Raw genomic sequence first — 20,220 nt, 5'->3', positions numbered from 1 at the left:
TTTCTAACGTTGTAATAATAAATTTGCCGTTCTCATTTACAGGAACTTATCCCAGAATTCTTCTTCCTACCGGAAATACTTGTCAACAGCAATCGTTATCGTCTTGGTAGACAGGAAGATGGTAGCGCAGTCGGTGACGTTGAATTACCTCCTTGGGCATCTTCACCTGAAGAATTTATTAGGATCAATCGAATGGTAAATAATTGCAAATTATTTTTAGTCAATCAAAATTTTACAAATTTTTAACTTAATTATCTTATTCTATTTTTAGGCACTCGAGTCTGAATTCGTATCTTGTCAATTACATCAGTGGATCGATTTAATATTTGGTTACAAACAAAAAGGTACATTAACGTTCATTAAAAAGAAAATATTTTTGTTTCTATCTAAATTTCCAAATCGTTTTTTAATCGTATTTATTTACAATTAATACCGAAAACAAAGTATAGTATTTGTTCTTCATTATTCGTATATACACATAAGCATAGATCTGAAAAGTTAAACATTTTTTTACTAAGTATTATACAATGAATAGAAAAAACTAAAATTAATTTTCTCGTGGGATAGTACATTTGGAAATTGAGATACTGTGGTTCACACGATGTTACGAGTCGTGCGAGAATAAATCAGAAGCGAGTATTAGAACAAGGCTAGTCGAGTCAGATTGAATTTCGGAGGATGTTAATTACCGGTGGCGCCTCTATATCCGGCGCTTCTTCGAAGATGTTCCTTCTCTTTCGTAAGAAGACTAGGATAGTATATGTGTGAGAAAGAGAAGAGTGGCGAGCGTATGGAAGGAATTAGTCTTTAGTTAGCTTCCATCCTTACCACCACCGTGTCTTGAGCAATTAGGCACGTGTGCCGGGTGCGACAATGCGTCTCACTCGTAATATGCAACACGTTTTAAAGATTGCCAGCCAGCCGAAAGTAGCGCCAAACGGAAATACCGGCCACGAATGATCTTGAAAATTGTCTTGACATATGAAGACTCAAAATATTTCAAAAAATTGTTATAATTTGAAACTTAGAAACTTTTTTGTTAATTATAAGCTAAAAAGAATGAATACTAATTAATGAATCAGTAAAATATTTGCTTATTTTGAATGATTCCATTTAAATCAATAATTGGATTTATCAAGAAATTAATTTAAAAGTATAATATATCTTTAAAAAGTCAAGAAATGTTTTCTCTAATAGAATTGCATTGAATTTTAATAGGTCCTGAGGCAGTACGAGCTACAAACGTATTCTATTATCTCACATATGAAGGTAGTGTTGATTTGGAATCGATAACAGATCCGATGATGAAAGAAGCGATAGAAAATCAAATAAGAAACTTTGGACAAACTCCGTCGCAGCTTTTAATGGAACCACATCCACCCAGAAGTTCAGCTATGCATTTGGTGAGTCTTTCGAAGAACGTATTTTGATGTTATTTTCATTATTTAAATGAATTTGTTGTCATGGTTCTTGGCCGAATCCTTCGAACGTACGTGATTCGACGTAGAAACAAATATTCCGAGAAAAGGTTACAGAGCTATATTAATTCATCGATAAGCTACGTACCCTTTTCTCTACGATTTAGGATACTTTATGGACCTCTTCGACGAAGCTGCATAAGACTCTTCCCATTTTGCAGTCACCGATGATGTTCTCCAGTATACCGGATGACGTTTGCATGACGATCAAGTTCCCATCAAATTCACCGATCTGTCATATATCAGCCAATACCTATCCACAATTACCATTACCATCGGTCGTTACTGTTACAACCGGACAACAATTCGCTGTTAATCGATGGAATACCAATTATGCTGGTAAAAATTGCGAATATTATAACATTATATTTTACATAAATAAATGATATAATAAGTTTATTATCAGAAGAATAATGTATCTGATAATAATCTGTTTTTTGTAGCATCGGTACAATCCCCAAGTTATGCCGATACACCTCAAGCTCAAGCAGCAAATCAACCTCTCTCCATGGATCCAGTTCTATGTGAGTTTTTAAAATCTTAAAAGAAGATCTCTTTGTCTCTCTAATATAAACCAATCGTATAATTATTTTTTTAGCTCAAACAGCAAATAGCTCGAATCCAGCGTTACGTCGGCACTTGGGTGACAATTTCAGTCAGAAATTAAAAATTCGAAGCAATTGTTTCGTTACCACAGTGGATAGCCGATTTTTGGTAGCTTGCGGTTTTTGGGATAACAGTTTTCGTGTATTCTCAACTGAGACAGGTAATCAAATAAATAATAAATGATAATTGATTTATTCAAGTATTTTAATATCAAATAATTTATTGAATATAACAGGAATTCATTATTTTAATATCAAATCTTCTTATAAAATGAATGCATTATTCTAGCCAAAATCGTCCAGATCGTCTTCGGTCATTACGGCGTGGTAACATGTTTATCTCGTAGCGAATGCAACATCACTTCCGATTGTTATATTGCTTCCGGAAGTGCTGATTGTACAGTATTGTTATGGCATTGGAATGCTAGAACGCAGACAATTGTTGGTGAGGGTGAAGCACCTGCTCCTCGTGCTACATTAACTGGTCATGAGCAACCGGTCACGGCTGTTGTCATTTCGGCAGAACTGGGCTTGGTCGTTTCCGGTTCATACTGTACGTAAAATTTCTTTAATTGCATAATGTTCTTTTAATGATATTATTCGTATGAGATTTATTTAAAATTTTCTTGAAATGCAGATGGACCTGTTTTGGTACACACGACGTTCGGTGATCTTCTAAGGTCCCTCGAAGCACCAAACGGATTTTCATCTCCCGAGAATATCGCTATGTCGCGAGAAGGTGTAATCGTTGTAAATTATGAACGTGGACACGTCGCAGCTTTCACCATTAATGGAAAGCGTCTACGTCATGAATCGCACAACGATAATCTTCAGGTACAAGTAACGGTTACGATCATCGTCGATTGGTTAATAAATTCATGGATTTTAACGTCACACTTACATTTTCCTATAGTGCTTGCTGTTGAGCAGAGACGGCGAGTATCTGATGACCGGTGGTGACAAAGGGATCGTAGAAGTTTGGCGAACGTTTAATCTTGCTCTACTCTACGCTTTTCCAGCTTGCGAGAGCAGCGTGCGTTCTTTGGCACTCTCTCATGATCAAAAGTAAGTATCGCAATTTAGAAGATCGGTAAGTACGATCGATCAATTTCTTTGAATATTTATCATTCCATATTTTAAGATAAATTTCATTTTTGTTTAAAAATCACTTGACTAATGTATATATATCTCGTTTTAGGTTTCTGCTAGCCGGTCTAGCTAATGGTTCGATCGTAATATTCCACATCGATTTCAACAGGTGGCATCATGAATTCCAACAACGTTACTGAAACTACTGCTTCTTCCTCCTCTAGCGAGCGAATGCTTTTTCGCATTCTTTCGCGAAGATCGACTCTAAGCGAGCATGGATCTTTACGAAATCCGTGCCGGAAAATAACAACGACACGCTTATTCCAAATATCGACGAGTAAGGAACTATAAAAAAAAAAAAAACAAAGATGACCTGTGTGTTTCTGTGCAAGGAAGAGTTTAAGAGAAAAAAAGCAAGCATAGAGAAGGGCGAATCCGTATTAAATAATTAACAATTATTCCGCGTACAGCAATAAAGCTCGCTTTTTACAGATTGAACAAGAAAAAAAGTAGTACTTTTTCAAACGTTTTACGAAAAGAAAATATTTAAACATTGCTGATAGTGAAAGAAAGAAAGAGAGAGAGAGAAAGTTAAAAATAGTGTGTGAGAGAGAAAAGTCGATAGTGAAGACAAATATTCGCTCGATTTTTGCACTTTCATTTTGCCCTATTTTATATTGAAATGGACTGTCGGAAAAAACGAAAGAAATTTTTCTTCAATTTTCCGACAGTCCCGATCGATGAAAGCTAAAAGCTCGCTTTGAGCTTTATAATCGAGCGATTAACACGCTCAATGCTAGTCAATTAATCAAGACACGGAAGTAGCCAAGTTATTTTCACGTTTTCGATAAACAAAGCGGATCGGAATTGACAATGAAAAAGTAAACGCAAAATAATTAAAAATATTTAAAAAAGAAAAAAGCAAACAAAAAAAAATAATACAAGGATTTACGAAAATGAGAGGAAAATCTAAAAAAAAAAAAAAAAAAAAAAAAATAGAAAAATAAAAGAAATAAGTAATGCTGACATAAAGACACGCGGCAAATCGCGCGATCCGTTTAAAAGTCGCGTTAATTGGTTCTCTTCGGCTGTGTACAGGAAATCGGAGCGCGTAAGTTCATTTTTACGCCTCTAATTGCGCGGGTTCATTCATAGCTCTCGTACTCAATGCCATTATAATAATCCCTTTTCTTTTATCCTTCATTAGTAACTCTTTTCTTGTAAATAATGAATCGCCGTGTTATGTAAACATATATATATATACAAACATACACACAGACATATATGCATATATACATTAATTAAAAGGCGTGCGGATACTTAATAATAAGAGAATTACAAACAATACACCGACACATTATGCGTTCGTTAGAGTTAGGGTAAAACGATTTGGATTAAATGAAAAACAAATACAAAAAAAAGAAGTAAAATGTTAAAAAAAGAAAAAAGAGAAAAAATGGCGAGTACGTAGAAAGGCAACTCATTACATACAGAAATCTGTTAAAAATTAGAGAGAGAGAGAGAGAGAGGAAAAAAACGAGAAAAAGAATTATGTCACTCTCACGGTTTTTCAATCTATTTCGGTTAAGAGCATGCGAGCAGCATCTCCCTGAGTTTTGAGGCACGCGAAATGAAAATGGTAGAGATAAATAAATAAAAAAATAAAAAAATAAAAAAAAATAAATAAAAAGAAAGAGAAAAAATAAGTTAACGCGAGACAGATGAAATTCTCTTCTTTATATACTCTGCCGTCCGCGAAGCTTTTATATAATCCATGTAATCTATGCTAACGAGCACTTTCCTGAATCATTCCTGCTATCTATTTAAGATCCCATTCTCCCATAATCCGACTTACTATATGCACTTAAGTAAGCCTACCTTTCCCTGTTTACTACACACCTTTTATCCTTGACCTACCCTTATCCAGCATTCGCGTCCTTCGAAAAAAAAGATCCTAATTTTATCAAAGCCGTCCAGCTTAACTTTTTGCGAGGATATTTCTTGGTATTTTCGCACACGAGATATATAATCAGCAGATCGATTACATTACATAGGCTAAAGAAATGTGTGGGTTTTCAAAATCTCAAATTCATTCTGACATTGGTTCTTTGTATCATCGAAGGATCTACATTTTCTTCTTTCATTAATGGGCGTTTCACGTTCATTCGTGAAAGTTGATTTTGTGTGATAGATAGAATGAATGAGAGAGAGAGAGAAAAAAAGAGAGAAAGTATATTGCGCGTGAAAGAGAACGAACGAGAATTCGAAGGATTTAAGAGAACAGCGAAAAATCTTGATTAGAAGAAAAACAAAATATTAAAAATTACTCTGAAAATGATTTTTTTTTTTTTTTTTTTTTATTAGAATTTGTACGAAATCGTTTTTATATGAAAAATGAATAAAACAAAATAATAACATTGGTGATGAAAATAAGGACCATATTTTGCTCAATACAGATCGAGATTTTTCGTAGCTCGAAAATAATGAACTCTCGTGGTATGGATGCTTTTGAAAAAAAAAAGAAAAAAAAAAGATAAATATAAAAGCACGTATAAACAAACTTCGAGTCGTTTGCACGGTTAGTCTTTGATGCACGCTTTCTTCGAGCGTACGACTCGTTGTCCTCGCTTCGTTTCGCTTTGCACAACGACGCAAAAACAAAAAATTAATCGAGCTGTCTCGCTAGACAATCGTTTTTACCCGCGCGAGAGCACGCTAATAAGCGCGAGAATAGAAGAAGACAAGTGTTGATATCGGTTAGGTGTGTCATATAAGCTTTTTTCATTTTTTTCGAAGACTTCGGGGAAGAGGAAGAAGGTCTTTGTGTCGCGAAGTGGGACAAAGGAACGAAAACGGGCGTGAACCAAATTCTGTACGATTGATAGAGAGAGTTTTCTTCGGAATTCGTGTTTACGGACTCGCGGAGACTATTTTTCGCGATTCCCATGGAAGTACAATACGATTTGTCATATTAAAGATAATTGGACAAAAATGGATTTGAAAATCGATCTTCATTTTGACGATTAAATTAAGAGAAAGAATTTTAACATTAATCTTCTTATATTCGTGTAAAGTTTTATACTTTTATTTGAAACTACTTTGATAAATTATTTATCAATGGTCTCTCTTAGACATTTTATATTACAGATAATTATAATTAACATTTATTAAATCGACCAAGTAATGAAAAGTTACTACTCTCTTCATAAATCTGTATAGATCGAAATCCATTTAACCGCGTCGTCGACATTTATTTAAATGATTCGAATGATAAACAGCTCAGGATGCTAAGCTAGTCAGAGACTTCTCTTTTAGAGAAGCAGAGGACAAAGATGAAAGTAGTCGCGAACGAGGGTCTGCGTGGTCCGTATCGATCATAGATGTTGATATAATATTTAAAGGAATTCTTAACGCTGTTATTGTCTTAAGTGTAAAAATTGTAGGATCGCATGGTGCCCGTCGTTTGTACTATCACGCAATTCCAACTGTCGAGAATTAAAATATATTTAAAATCGATGCATGAAATTGCGATGATGCTTGCATCCGACAGTGGATCGATCGATCGATCCTCTCGATCGCTTCTCGTACGTATGGTACCCATTATCGATGATGATGATGATTATTATTATTATTATAATTATTATTATTATTATTATTATTATTATTATTATTATTATTATTATTATTATTATTATTATTATTTGTTACTATAATGGTTATGATTAATACTTTTATTGATATGATTAATAGTATTAATATAGAAAAGTAAGGAAATCTTAAGAAAAAAAATAATAAAAAATAAGAATAAAATAAATTACAAGATAATGTTTCGTGTGCAACGTGTTAAATAATGGTAATATTCGCCAAATTGTTGTGAGTGCATTCTTTTCTGATGATCGTAAAATGTTCCCTTCGCAGGAGAAAAATAAAAATGGATTTAATTATTATAGGCGTGATATGGGGAAACATATGTGTGTGTGTGTGTGTGTATGTGTGTATGGGTTAGCGAATGAAAGAAAACGAATGAAAGATACGACGAAGGTCGAAGAAAGTGGTGGCAATAGGAAAGAAAGAGTCGTGCCTGATGCTTGTAAGCATAGTATGATTAGTTTTCTCGTAAACGTGTAAGAATGTATTTCTATCGCCCATGTAATACTTTTACGTGTACTTAAATGTACAGGCGCATATTATCGACGTCTTATTTTCGCTACTAATGAGAGTGTGAGAGTGTATGAGAGAGAAAAAAAAAAGAGAGGGAGGAATGTATGAAGAAAAAGAATAACGTAGAAAGTCACACACATAAAACATATACACAAACAGCATACACATACACACATACACATACATCACAACACACACTAGTGCGTAAACGTTTATCAACGATTTCCTGCTTTCCCTCTCGACCTAGTGTTTTTCCTACGACGTTAGAAAGAATCCAATTGTTATTATTATCATCATTATAACAATCAGTACGATATAACAAAGGAAATTATTCTAGCACGATTTTCTTCTTTTTTTTTTTCTATCGAAACTACGTGGGAAAAACTCTCGTTCGAGAAAAGCAGTAATTTAAAAAACATCGTTGATGACGCGTTGTGTCTCTAGTGGTGCGAATAACGAAGTTCATGTAAAATGATAAAAAAAAAAAAAAAGAAAACAAAAAGAAAGCAACAAAAAAAAAAAAAAAAAGAAAATAAACAATGAGTGAAGAAAACAAAATGTGACGCGAAAAAGAAGAATTTTTATATTTGTTTATAGATGTGTGAGAATGCTGCACTTTTCGAGCATGTTGTTAGTGAATTCCCTCCATATTACTATATATACATACATATAAAAAAAAAGGAAGTTAAAAGAAGCAACAGCAACAAAAAGAAGAAGAGAAGAAAAAAAAATGGAAAAAAAAGAAGAATGGCAAATAACAAGTCGATTTTCTGTCCGAACTTGTGTGTGACTTCTCAGTATATATAAATATATATATATACATAAAATATATTGCTACTATTTTAAATAACGCTAAGTACAATGCTACGAGAGTTTGCCTATAATTATATTATTACGATTATTACATTCTATTGTCATTATTATATCGATTAGTATCCTTATTGGATTAATACGGATTATGAATTATATCAATTAAACGTACTTAATATTACGGATGAGCAAAGAAAGTGCGGGAAAAAAGAAAAAAAAAAGAAAAAGAAAATAAGAAAACACGATGAAATACAAATAAAAAAGAGAAAAGTAATAAAAGGAAAAAAAAGATAATAGCTTGGGGAGAGTGGGGGTGGTTGAGGAAGTTAGGAGAGTATTACTATAAATTTGTATATGATACATATGTAACGAGAGAACAAAAAGAAAAACAAAGTTAATGCCCAAATTAATGAATGTTTTTGCGTGTTAAGCAAACGATATAACAGGGATAATATGTTTTACTTAATTTAGATAATCGGTCTTCGAGCTATTAAGACGATATTTAAAAAAAGAAAAAAAAAGAAAAAAAAAAGAGAGAGAGAGAGAGAGAGAGAGAGAGCTAAGAGAAACATAAATCAGTAGAGATGACTCTCGAGCTCGTAAAAAAAGGAACTTTTTCTTAATCGATTCGTTCGTACCTACACGAAGGGCTGCCTGTAGAATTATTATAAAACAATGATAGATTTAATCGACGTGTTCGTAACGATTCATCGCGAATTTCGTAAAAGACAAAATTGAAAAAAAAAGAATTTAGAAAAAAAAAAAAATAGAAATAAAAATAAAAAGATCCGACATTTTCGTTTTGAATCGTTTCGAATACTCGCCTTCATCGATCCCTCGTTTCGTTATTCGCGGTGTTTAAGAGCGACGGGGAAAAACATTCCAAAAACAATAATTACAGGACATTACGAAAAGAAAGAAACCGATTTTTAATCCGATCGTTTTAGTAGATAGATTTGCACGATCGGAAGAATTAACAAACAAACCAAAAGAAAAAAACAAGAAAAGAGTTAAAAAAAAAAAAACAAAAAAAAAAGAATTAAACGATTCAATGAGTGCATAAACGTTACTGGACAATGCTTGCTTTACGATTTTGCATAATAGTGTTTTTAAAATATATTGCAGTGAGAAATATTTGACAAAAATTCGAGCTTAGATGCTCCAATTTTACTTACCGTAAGATCGTTCTGCGGTATCCCTGATGTGTTCCTCTTTGAAATCTAATGTTATGTAGATCAATTTTATATAATTCTTACGAATTTAATAAAACTCAAGATTCCCGTTTAAATGACGTATATAGAAGATGAATTGATAAAAAGGAAAACAAAAGGAACCATGAACGATCTTTGAAAGATCTTTGATTTTTTTTTTTCGACGAAGCCAAAATCGTAATTAAAATATTGTTGATCGATAGGAATGAGTCGTGTGATTTTATCGAGTTATCGTTTTTTCGCGAACAAAAAGAGAAAAATAAAAATAATATCCGAGAGGAGGAGAAATACAGTGTAGAAGTTTATTCCCGCCACTTTTAACGAGTACGTATTAGGTAGAAAGGTACTTAAGTCGTTGCTACCACATTACCAATATAAGCTCCATTGCTTATTTTATACTTAGAATTATCGTAACGTTTCGATTTAGAAGTAACATAATGGGAAAGTTGTATCTTTAGCTTAAGATTAGATTAAAATCTGTAAACATAAGTAGTCAAATAAATGAAAAGTACATTTGATGTTGCAGACGATTTTTCTTATTTGCCAAAACGTTGAGAAATCTTTTTTTTTTTTATATATATATGTTAAAAAAAGAATTTGTTTAATGTTTGATGTATCTTTCAGATAATACATTTTTAAGGAAAATTAAGATCGATAAAGTGTATTTATAGAGAGGAATAATCAATTTATGATTTATATTGATTTATTTGTTTTCTTCACAATCACAATACAGGACGTCGCACGTCCAAATATACAGTATAGATATGTAATCGTTAGAAAAGTATGCATATCGTCGATCTAGAGTCATTTATTACATTCATTAATAGAAGTATATGCGTTTCACGATCACTGTCGTGTTGAAAAAGGGATTTTCATTATGAACGACGCTACCATGCAATCAATTTATACGATTAATCTTTCATTATTTCAATCAGGGATGGAGAACCTTCTTTTAAAGTATTGCACTTTTTTTTATTATATTTATTTATTTTTACTTATTTATACTTATAGAGATATAAGATAAAGTATACGTAAATGTAAAAGTACAATAATTATTAACTTTCGATATGCAATAGTGACAATTGTCTCTAATTAATAATTGATCCTTTTATCTTTTTGATTTACAATCGACATAATTTAACAACAAAAAGACGGAATAATTTGCTTAATAAATAGTACGTATTTTTGTTTCTTATTTCTCAATATAAATAGTATTATAAAATAGTATTTCACCCACTTTCGGGATATAGTTGTTTCCATCCCTGCTCTTTCCTAAAATGGTTCTTCAATACGTAGGGTCCCTACGTATTTATAATTTATAGGTGGAAGGTACGCGTATACTCAAATGCCATCTATCATTGACAGGCAGTGACAGATTCTCAGAAAAGTTTTCTTATCTTTCGTGTAGTTTACACGATGCCCATTAAAAGTAGATATTATTATGTTGATCTTTCTATCATATCGAGTATTTTGATATCTCGTGTTTAAAAAAAGGAAAGAAAAATAAAGTACAACTATACAAGATTTTTTTTTTATATAAATATAACTGATGTTACTTTAAAATTTAATTAAAAGTTATCAAAAAAAAAAAAAATTAATTCATTATTCTTCTTTCAAATATTAGATTTTGATTTGATTAGTTTGTTATAATAAATGATTAGAAAAAATATAAAACAATCGTCTAGATATTATTTTCTAATGGCTGTTTACATTTTTATAAGATCAAAAGTATTCAAAGATATGCTCATTGTCAGTCTGTGAGAATGAGTTTACTGGTGTGAAAAAATATTCTTTTTATTTTTCGTATTCTCTTTTATTTTTTATCATAATCATATTTTTATGGATTTTGTTAGCGAGCATCGCTGGAAGGAAAATAGATTCGAAAGAACTGAAGAAAAGTTTTGTAGTTCAATGGCAAGCATCGTCCAATTAAATTCACTTGATAAAATTTCAGCATAGAAACTATCAGTTCAGGTATAACTACAAGCATCCGAGAGATATTGAAATACATATTATATATTAATTCCATGTTCTTTGTTATATATTTATAAATTCTATTATATACTACAATTATTATTTCACTTGGCACAATTTTTCTTTAACTTTTGTCCACATAATATGGTATTATAATTGTCATTTATTTTGTCATTCTTTAAAAGAACAGTCTGCATGAATTACGTATATTTTGATCAATCAGTTTAAATTCATTCCTAAGACAGATATCTTTTTGTATATTTGATATTATTTTGAAGCTTACGGTTCTTTCCTTTTATATTGTATATGAGTGATTAATATTTTTTTTGTCTCGAATTTTTCGTCTTCCAGAATGCCCGACAAAAAATCTCATGGTTTAAAAATTTGATGCGGTAACTTAGGCAAAATTGATAAATGTATCTTTAAAATGAAATCATTTCACCTTTTATGAAAAACTTCGTGGACATTTTTCGGTAGCAAAGTTTACGAAGGTAAGAAGTTACTTTCAATAATTTTTTAATGTATTACGAGGGTCGTTCGATAAATAAGGTAAATTTTCGTGACTTGACGCTGATGATGAACTTTTTGATAATTGGTTAGAAAGAAAAATACTTTTCAGACTACATCATAACAAGTTTCAGCCGAAAGAGAAGCTTTTTTTATGTTTGCTAGGCGTTTGAATCGAGCTTTTCAGCAATTCTTATAGTAGAGAGAGACGAATACCGTGCACACTAATTAACTCATTTGCATCATTAGCTTATTTAGAATCGCAATTTTCTTTTCATTATCACCGTGAATGTGTAAGTTTTGTTCTAAAATATAATAAATCAAACAACGATATTATTTTACAATTTTTCTTATGATGCAAATAAGTTAAACACGTTTCTATGAACGGCTGTGCAGATCAAAGTTGTTTGATGAAAGTTCATTGGGATTTTGTATTAGTATTGAAGATAAACAATTTTCTCGTTAAATAATTCTATTTCATGTCTCTCTCTCTCTCTCTCTCTCTCTCTCTCTTGTATAGATACTTTTTTCCTTTCTAATATCTAGACAAAATACGTTTACCTATAGATTTCATACTATACGTTATTTATAACACATTGCTTATTTATATAATTTGTCATATATGTGGAGGATAAATTATGTTAATTAAAAATGCTATAATATAATTTGTGTTTTTGACCTAAAAAAATCAACATAATAATCAACATTTAAAAGTTAAATTACTTTTCTCCAAGTTAATGTAAAAAATTCATATTTTCTGTCGTACATTTTTTTTTCTTTTTCTTTTTTAATAATTATTCTTGAGAAAAGAACTTAAATTAAATTGAAAGTAGAATACGTTTATCTTATATCGCTCATCCATACATATATATATTATAATATTTCTATTATATATTTTATATTGTACATATATCGAATCTTCATACTGTGAAAATTTTCTCACGATCTACGATGTATTTTTTTTTCTTACACAATATACATTATTATCAATTTTTTTTTTATGATAAAATTTATTTAGCCGTGCGTGAGTATACAAAGCAACAGCCACGAGTATATTTCCTTTCTTTCTCTTTCTTTCATACTTTTTCTTACATATGTTTTCTTTCATCATTTCTTTCTCTCATTTTTTCTCCTTCTCTTTTTTTCTCTCTTTTATTCACTTGACCACAATACATACATCAATGTTTATTAATTTGCGAAACTCACGTTATGCTTTCGCATTTATTATTTATCACAATTAGCGCTCTTGGCGAGCTTCTTTTTTTTTTTTAATTTTTATTTATTTTATGTTATATATGCATATATAGGATGAAACAGTTAAGATATTGCGAACAAATATTTCAAAAATAGTCGTCAAAATATTGAACTTTTATTATAATACTTATACCTATTTATAAAATATCAAACGTATCTTTTTTAAAAAATAAAGAATCAAAACAGACAAAAAGAACAAAAATGCACTTATCAGTGTTTAAAATTATTTTTGAAATATTTGTCGTCAGATATTTATACGATTTACCCAGTTTATCATTATGTTTACGTTTTTGTAAATTTGTTCACGTATATAATACCTAGACACGTAATCCGCTGAAAGAACATTATTACAGAGATCAGTGCAATTTGCGTGAAATAGGAAAAATAGTAGTTCTTTTTTTAATATCTCGATATCATGAAAATTTTGCACGTAAAGGTTAAGAGGAGAAAATGAAATTAATTGATTGAATCGGTTACTTGCAAAATTCTGTTTTTTTTTCTTTTTCTTTTTCTTTTTTTCTTTCTTTTTTTTTTTTCTCGTATATTTTTATTTCTGGTTTCCTACCTATTCGTTCGTTTTATTGTCGTAAGAATCAAAGAATATTTTTTTTTCTTCTTCTTTCTTTTGGAGTATCTGTTTTATGATCGTCTACTGATATACATATATATATATATATATATATATTGCACGGATATATAAATATATTATATGTATAGGTATCATGAGACATAGTTCGTCTTGTAAGATTATTTACGTGTAGTGCAAGTATTATATCAGGCAGGTGTGAAACTTGTTTCGAGTTCTCAAAAATTTCAGAAGTATGAGGAAAAGAAGCGTGTGCATAAGTATCGTGTTTTTTTTTTTTTTTTTTTTTTTTTTTGGGAAGGATTTTTTCTTTTTATCATTTTTATACGATGTCATCAGATCTCAACTATATTCCATTTTATCGTACAAGATTTGTACGGAATATTCGAGGGAGAAATAATAGAAAAGAGAAGTTAGGACATGGATACTTTATCATCTGAGAATTACCCTTTTTTTTACAACATTAGGTTACACGTTCAAATTTATGATTCGAAATTCTATTCTAATTCCATTTTTACTAGTCATTATTCGCGTAACCATTTCCAACATTTTCAATTGCTATTAATAAAGAGATCTATTGTAAAAGAGATCCAAGGTATTTCATAATGAAATTTTTTGTTCATATGCCAACACCTGCCTGTCAATATCTTCTACCATAACATGCATATGTGACTATGTATGTCTCTCTCTCTCTCTCTTTCTCTCTTTAAATTTTTCTTTTCTCTAACGTGTGCTTTCTTTATATAGCTACAGCATATCAAATTTATTTGAAACCGGCTCTATTCGTCTGTTTATCTATTTTTTAAATAATCTGTCTCTTATACTACCATTTCGCTGTCTTTGTTCTTTCATCTAACCTGAGGATAAGGCCTTGTGTAAGTACTTTGTCATAATGCATAATGATGCAGCTAGCTTTCGCGAGAACGAAGAGGCGTCATTTCGAATTTCTTTTTCATATCGAATATTACGTACACATATACATATGTAATTTATACCCACGTGTATGCCCACGTATATATATGTACATATATACGTCTCTTTTTCTCGTCTATCATTTGCTTTTTTTTTTTTTTTTTTTTTTTTTATAAAAACTTACCTATCCAGTTAATTTTGCAAGTTTTTTTTTTTTTATCTCTAACAATTTCGAACAAATATCATGACCGTCATGATGCGTTAAAATCAAGCTGTGCGTTTGATAAAATATCACGGGTCCAGCTCGTGATTAGTTTTATTAGATATCGTAAAATTTTTAGTTTTCGTCAAAAACACATACACACATTCTTTCTTTCTTTCTCTTTCTCTCTCTCTCTCTCTCTCTCCCTCTCTCTTTCTTTCTTTCTTTCTTTCTTTGTTCTCTAATCTACGTACCTAGCTATTTATCTTCATTTTCTATTGGTTATCTTTTTTTATTATCAGTGACCTCAACTAATGTAAACCTTTGCAAATAGTCATAGATTCTTTCTTTCATTCTTTCTTTTTTTTTTTTGTTTTTTTTTGTTTTTATTTTGTTTTTTACTTTTCTCCTAAGCTGTCATTAGCGAATACTCGTCTACTAGTTCACAACTGTCGCAAGTAAAGATTTTCAAAGCACAGAGTTTTGACTTTCGAGTCCTTGTTTGAAATAGAGATTGTACTTAAGTCAGTCAAGCGATATGCATTAAATGACGACAGAAAGGGACGTTGTCCAAGTCGACGTCCAAGGAATTCTGCGAGCATCCGCAAGTTTGTCTTCCAATCTTTTGTCTTCATCTGACAATTCGATGAATAAAATTAAAATTCAAAATGTTCGCAACGTTTTTCGACGAGATTGAAATAAAAATACAATTTAACGAAAAAGTAATCTTTTTCTGTAATTATCTCGAATAATACATACAAATATAAATATATGTAGGAAAAAGTGTTTATTGTAATTTGTTTTACTCACCTACTGTTTAAGCAGCTCAAACTTACTGGAAGTGGTTCAGAAGCAACCGAGGGAATATGACCTGCTACAGTTTCGAGAAGAGGATACCATTGAGCAACTGGTTTTCTTGGATTGTCCAACATTTCCAACCAATGATCTCGACCAATTCCGATAAAGCTCGAACCGATTGCCGTGCAGCCCATTAACTCGTTTGATCCGATCCTATCGAATGAGATCAAATAAATAAATAATTGTTCTGTTACTTTCTCTCTCTCTCTCTCTTTCTTTTTAAAAAATATCTAAAACATTTAATAGTACAAGAAGATATAGCGCATACCTATCGTAATCGATAACTTTCACTATAAGGCTGACTTCTTCTATGTTGTCTGACGGTACATCGAAAACGAGTGCCTCGTTATACACAGGAAATAGCGTGTTTTTCTTCACGGTTGTTTTCTTTTTCTTTATTCGTTTACCACGGCAGAGAAGGTATACCTTTACATATGGATCTAAAGGACACACAACGAAGATAGTTGAGATGGAAAATAAAAAGATCACGATTTAATGAATGGTAAGTGTGTTTGTGAGTGCGAACCACTTGAAAAGTCCCTCGCATAAATCGAGAGATTCTTTCCGACCGATAAACATGATTAAATGCTAGCAAGTTTTTCTTTATCAGCCTATATTCTACTATATTTGAATCATTAAATTATATCTTTTTAATTAACGTTTCAATAAAATTAATTGGTAGTTGCTTTTTTTTGCTATTTAATTGGATATTCAAGTACTACTTACAAAGTCAATCAAAAGTGTTTGCAGTTCATTATCATTGGTAATTCTAAAATTTTGTAACTTCATTTCAAGAAAGTTTCAAACTAAAGTTTTGATCAACGAATTTAAATTACTGTGAACTATTGCTATGGTTGTTTTTATACATCTTTTTTTTTTTTTTTTTTACCGGACGATCCTGTTATATCCATAGCTTTGAGGTTTCTAGCTTTGATCACTGTCAGAGTCAGCCGTCCAGCGGTTGGAAGATAACAGAGGGACAACATTAATTCACCTAAATCCACTTTTTCCTAAAAATATTCAAATTCCATCAGTTTTTATTCGAAGGAAGATCTTTTATTCTTTCAACGATTAAAATAAACGATTTCATAACTACCTGTGGTGCAGAAAGAATATCCATCGTATATTCGATTTCTTGTTCGAGATCGGTGCAATCTAACAATCCTTTAAGGACTACTTGGCCAATGAGGTCATGTCGAGAGAAACGGTCGAAGTCGTAGACGGAAAATTGTAAATAGCGTTCCTTCACTTCCTCGTAAGGAACACTAAAGAAATAAATTGATATTAAATAAAAATAATTATTTTTATATTTAATTGATTATAACATTGAAAGATATATAAGAATAATAATAAAGTATAATAATAAAATATTATCAATAAGAATATTAATTTAATCGATATATAAATACTAGACAAAATGATATAATATTTATATAATTTTTTAGATTTCCTGATATCTTTATAATATCTTATATCAGTTTATCAAAACAACAAAGGTAAGCAGTATAAAATTGACCAATTGGAAAACAAAAACAATGATTAAACTTACCTGAAAATAAATGTTTCGTTGAAGGCCGGGTTTAAGTTTTTTCGATGAACCTTCGTTTGATACTTTTTCTTTCGATCAGGTAGAAGGTATATCTTTATATAAGGATCACTACTACCTGTTACATCTTTCACCGGCAATTCTCGAGCTTCAAAAACCTAATTTAAAAATTAACTTAATAATTAATCTAAGTCCTTGTTAAAGCCAACAACATTAACGTCCCAACGACTCGCGTCTGGGGAAAGGTGATTTTATTTTTCTTTTTTTTTTCATTTAGAGATACGAGAAAATGAATGAATCCGAGACTGATTGAGTTTCATACTTTTCTCGTTACATAAAAATTTTTTTCTAATTTTCTTTTCATAGATGTATCATCGTTATTTCTCATTTTAATAACTCTGCCATTATATTCGCAATAAAAGACTTTTTAAAAATCTTTTTATTAAATTACTTCTAAAATACAATTATTATTAATTTTCCGGAATTTTTATGTTAGTAACCACATGAATATTTTTTTCTCTTCCTTTTATATTATACTTATTACGTTTCACGAAAAAGTTATATTTAAAATTTTTAACGAATTATAATATCAAAAAAAAAAAAAACAAGAAAAGAACACAATAATAATTGCAACTTTAATAAAAACTTATAATTAACTATTCTTTCATAAGGAAGATGATACGAGGCACTGTAGCGTGGGCCTTTCGTTTCACCTTCGTTTCTCTTACGAGTCATTTTATGAATGAAGTTGAAGATATATGTCTAAAGGTGTAGGTGATATAACGTAATACATGCTTACATTTCTCAATTGCAACATGTCGCGTGCATTGACTATTTGTAAAAGATCAAATGTGACCGTAAATAGCGTGTAATTCTTTCCATCTTTTTTTCTTCCCCCTTTAGTTGTCCATTTATCTTTATTTCTCTTTCAATGACTAATAATTTCTAACGAACATTCGTATTACTCAATGTGTTTGATAATGAAGACGATTTTAAAAGGACACACGTGATTTAACGTAAATAAATCGCGTTTAGTTAGCTCGTTAGCCTTACCAAGTTTACTTGTGTGTATTTAATGGTATTTAATGATCACCGTTTTAATTAAACTTACATAGCCTAGTTAGTCGTTAATAATAATAATCTTGTTGACGAAATTTTACCTCTACTTTTTTTTTCTTTTAAATCCCTTTCAAACTGATTTGTAATCAAACGTAAGTTCGATGTCAATGTTCAAGTTTTATGGAGATTGATCTGAGTAGTAAAGATCAATATCTTTCAAATAAATTTGTCGACTTGGAAAAAGTTAGATTGATCACTAACATTGTAGAAGAAACTAACTGAATTTTCTAATCAGTGTAAAAGACTTAATTTAATCAACGAGGACAAAAGATGATAGAAGAAGAAACACTAAAACATTTCGAACGATTCGATCAAATTACTAACGAACAAAGAACTCGGATTCGAACAAAGTCGTGGGTTAGTTCTCGTGTTCTCCTTTCACGCATTGTCGCGCCGTCCTTTAGAGGAATTTTTTTTCTCTCCTTTATTACAACGTATCGAGTCACACGTAAATCATTAACTCTCCTCTTAGAGATTCGCGTGCGTGTCACATCGTGAATGAACACGATGACACAATTTTTTAACTAGTTAAGAATGAAACCGAACGAATGAATGTTGGTCACCGCCTTCAAACATGAATTTCATTTATTACTCATGGTCTGTTCAAATGTTTAGAAATTCAAATGTGCATGAACTATTTTATTACGAAACACAACCGGTATGTTATTTATGATTACTTTAAAAGTATCGTCCTTGATTTACTTATTTCGTAATGAAATAACAGGAACGTGTAAATGTTTTTTTGTTTTATCTATAAATTTACTTAGTCCATATTTAATTTCGACATATTTTAACGGGAAAGTGAATTTCTTGGAGATCTTGCTAAGCTTTATCACTAACGTCTGTAAAGTTAGACGTGAAACCGTAGAACTTACCTTAACGACAAGACCGTCGATCTCCTTATCGTAACGAAGAGCGAAATGTAACTTTCCGGCGTATTCCATTTCTGTAGTACTAGAACTCTCCGTGCTTTCCTGCCTCACAAGATCCTTTTTGTAGAGTTCCGGCTATAAAATTAATGGCAAGGTTATTTCAAACAAAACTTCAGCGATGCTATTTTGTAAAACATTTCTATTTATACTAAATGAGAAATGAGAAAACATGCAAGAGTGAAGTTCAACATTTGTAATAGAAAATTTATGCGTAATTAATATCTATTATCATGATCGATTATTATGACTCATTTTTATCAAGTGAAATGATTATTAAAAAACATATGAACTCGGTATATACACGTATTCATTAATAACACGATATAGTCTTTGAACGTATTCGTATTATTTCGTGTATATTCAAGATTCTCTTTGTATTTAATCATTTTCAAGTTGTTGTCGGTAACACAAACTTACCCTGATAAGACCGAGACTAGAATCACTACGATTTTCCAGACTGCAGATACTGAATTTGATACTGGGCAAGTCGAGACGATGAGACAATTGTCGTTGAAAACTTTGGTGCCGCATTGGAACAATTGGCAATGTGGTTTGACGTAATACCTTAACACAAGAAATATATTTTATTATCAATAACGAATATTACTATTTCTGTAACCTTAATAGATATATTAGAGTACAAATAATTATTATCATATATATATTATTATACAATAATTTATTATATTTGTTAAAAATTGTCGATACCTTCTTACTATCCTTTTGTTCTTGAACATATTCATGAGTAATCGGTTCCGATTGTAAATCCGGCAAAGAATGACTTATGCGAATTGCATTTTGCTGAGACAAATCACCATTTGCATCTTCATCGTTTTCATGACGAGCAACACTCAATAGCCATCTCCAAGTAGAAGAGCATTGAAAGCTAATTGCAGCTAAAAGTACTAGAGCCATCAAAGCAACTCCAGTTCCTAACAGCAGTTGATATGGAAAATTTTCACTCCACTCTTCTGTG

At 31.0% G+C, this 20,220-nt stretch overlaps 2 protein-coding genes across 5 annotated transcripts in view; one reads left to right on the top strand and one right to left on the bottom strand.

Moving 5' to 3' along the window:
- The window catches only part of rg (A kinase anchor protein rugose), a 198,931-nt gene extending 189,059 nt beyond the window's left edge, over positions 1-9,872 (top strand). For 2 of the 3 annotated variants that reach the window (XM_015317778.2, XM_015317785.2), the window contains exons 44-53: positions 43-195; positions 272-344; positions 1,219-1,403; positions 1,640-1,817; positions 1,922-2,002; positions 2,077-2,244; positions 2,373-2,636; positions 2,721-2,917; positions 2,997-3,148; positions 3,282-9,872. In XM_015317778.2, the coding sequence (XP_015173264.2) occupies positions 43-195; positions 272-344; positions 1,219-1,403; positions 1,640-1,817; positions 1,922-2,002; positions 2,077-2,244; positions 2,373-2,636; positions 2,721-2,917; positions 2,997-3,148; positions 3,282-3,372 (1,542 nt within the window). In that variant the 3' untranslated portion in view covers positions 3,373-9,872. Of the gene's footprint in view, positions 1-42; positions 196-271; positions 345-1,218; positions 1,404-1,585; positions 1,818-1,921; positions 2,003-2,076; positions 2,245-2,372; positions 2,637-2,720; positions 2,918-2,996; positions 3,149-3,281 lie in introns of all 3 variants that reach the window. The other variant, XM_015317773.2, reaches the window with a different exon arrangement.
- LOC107064757 (synaptotagmin-10) overlaps positions 5,511-20,220 on the bottom strand; it is a 41,446-nt gene continuing 26,736 nt past the window's right edge. The window contains exons 2-10 of one of the 2 annotated variants that reach the window (XM_015317770.2): positions 19,953-20,215; positions 19,662-19,808; positions 19,188-19,319; positions 17,197-17,351; positions 16,744-16,912; positions 16,537-16,657; positions 15,916-16,087; positions 15,600-15,800; positions 5,511-15,424 (exon numbers count right to left, since the gene is read on the bottom strand). In XM_015317770.2, the coding sequence (XP_015173256.2) occupies positions 15,421-15,424; positions 15,600-15,800; positions 15,916-16,087; positions 16,537-16,657; positions 16,744-16,912; positions 17,197-17,351; positions 19,188-19,319; positions 19,662-19,808; positions 19,953-20,215 (1,364 nt within the window). In that variant the 3' untranslated portion in view covers positions 5,511-15,420. Of the gene's footprint in view, positions 15,425-15,595; positions 15,801-15,915; positions 16,088-16,536; positions 16,658-16,743; positions 16,913-17,196; positions 17,352-19,187; positions 19,320-19,661; positions 19,809-19,952; positions 20,216-20,220 lie in introns of those variants that run through there. The other variant, XM_015317772.2, reaches the window with a different exon arrangement.

Source organism: Polistes dominula, unplaced genomic scaffold (genome assembly GCF_049000335.1).
Source record: "Polistes dominula isolate Pdom_NZ unplaced genomic scaffold, Pdom_raw_medaka contig_24, whole genome shotgun sequence".
In the NCBI taxonomy this organism is placed as follows: domain Eukaryota; kingdom Metazoa; phylum Arthropoda; class Insecta; order Hymenoptera; family Vespidae; genus Polistes; species Polistes dominula.
The sequence above is the reverse complement of the archived record's forward strand: the minus strand, read 5'-3'. Positions and strand labels throughout refer to the sequence as shown.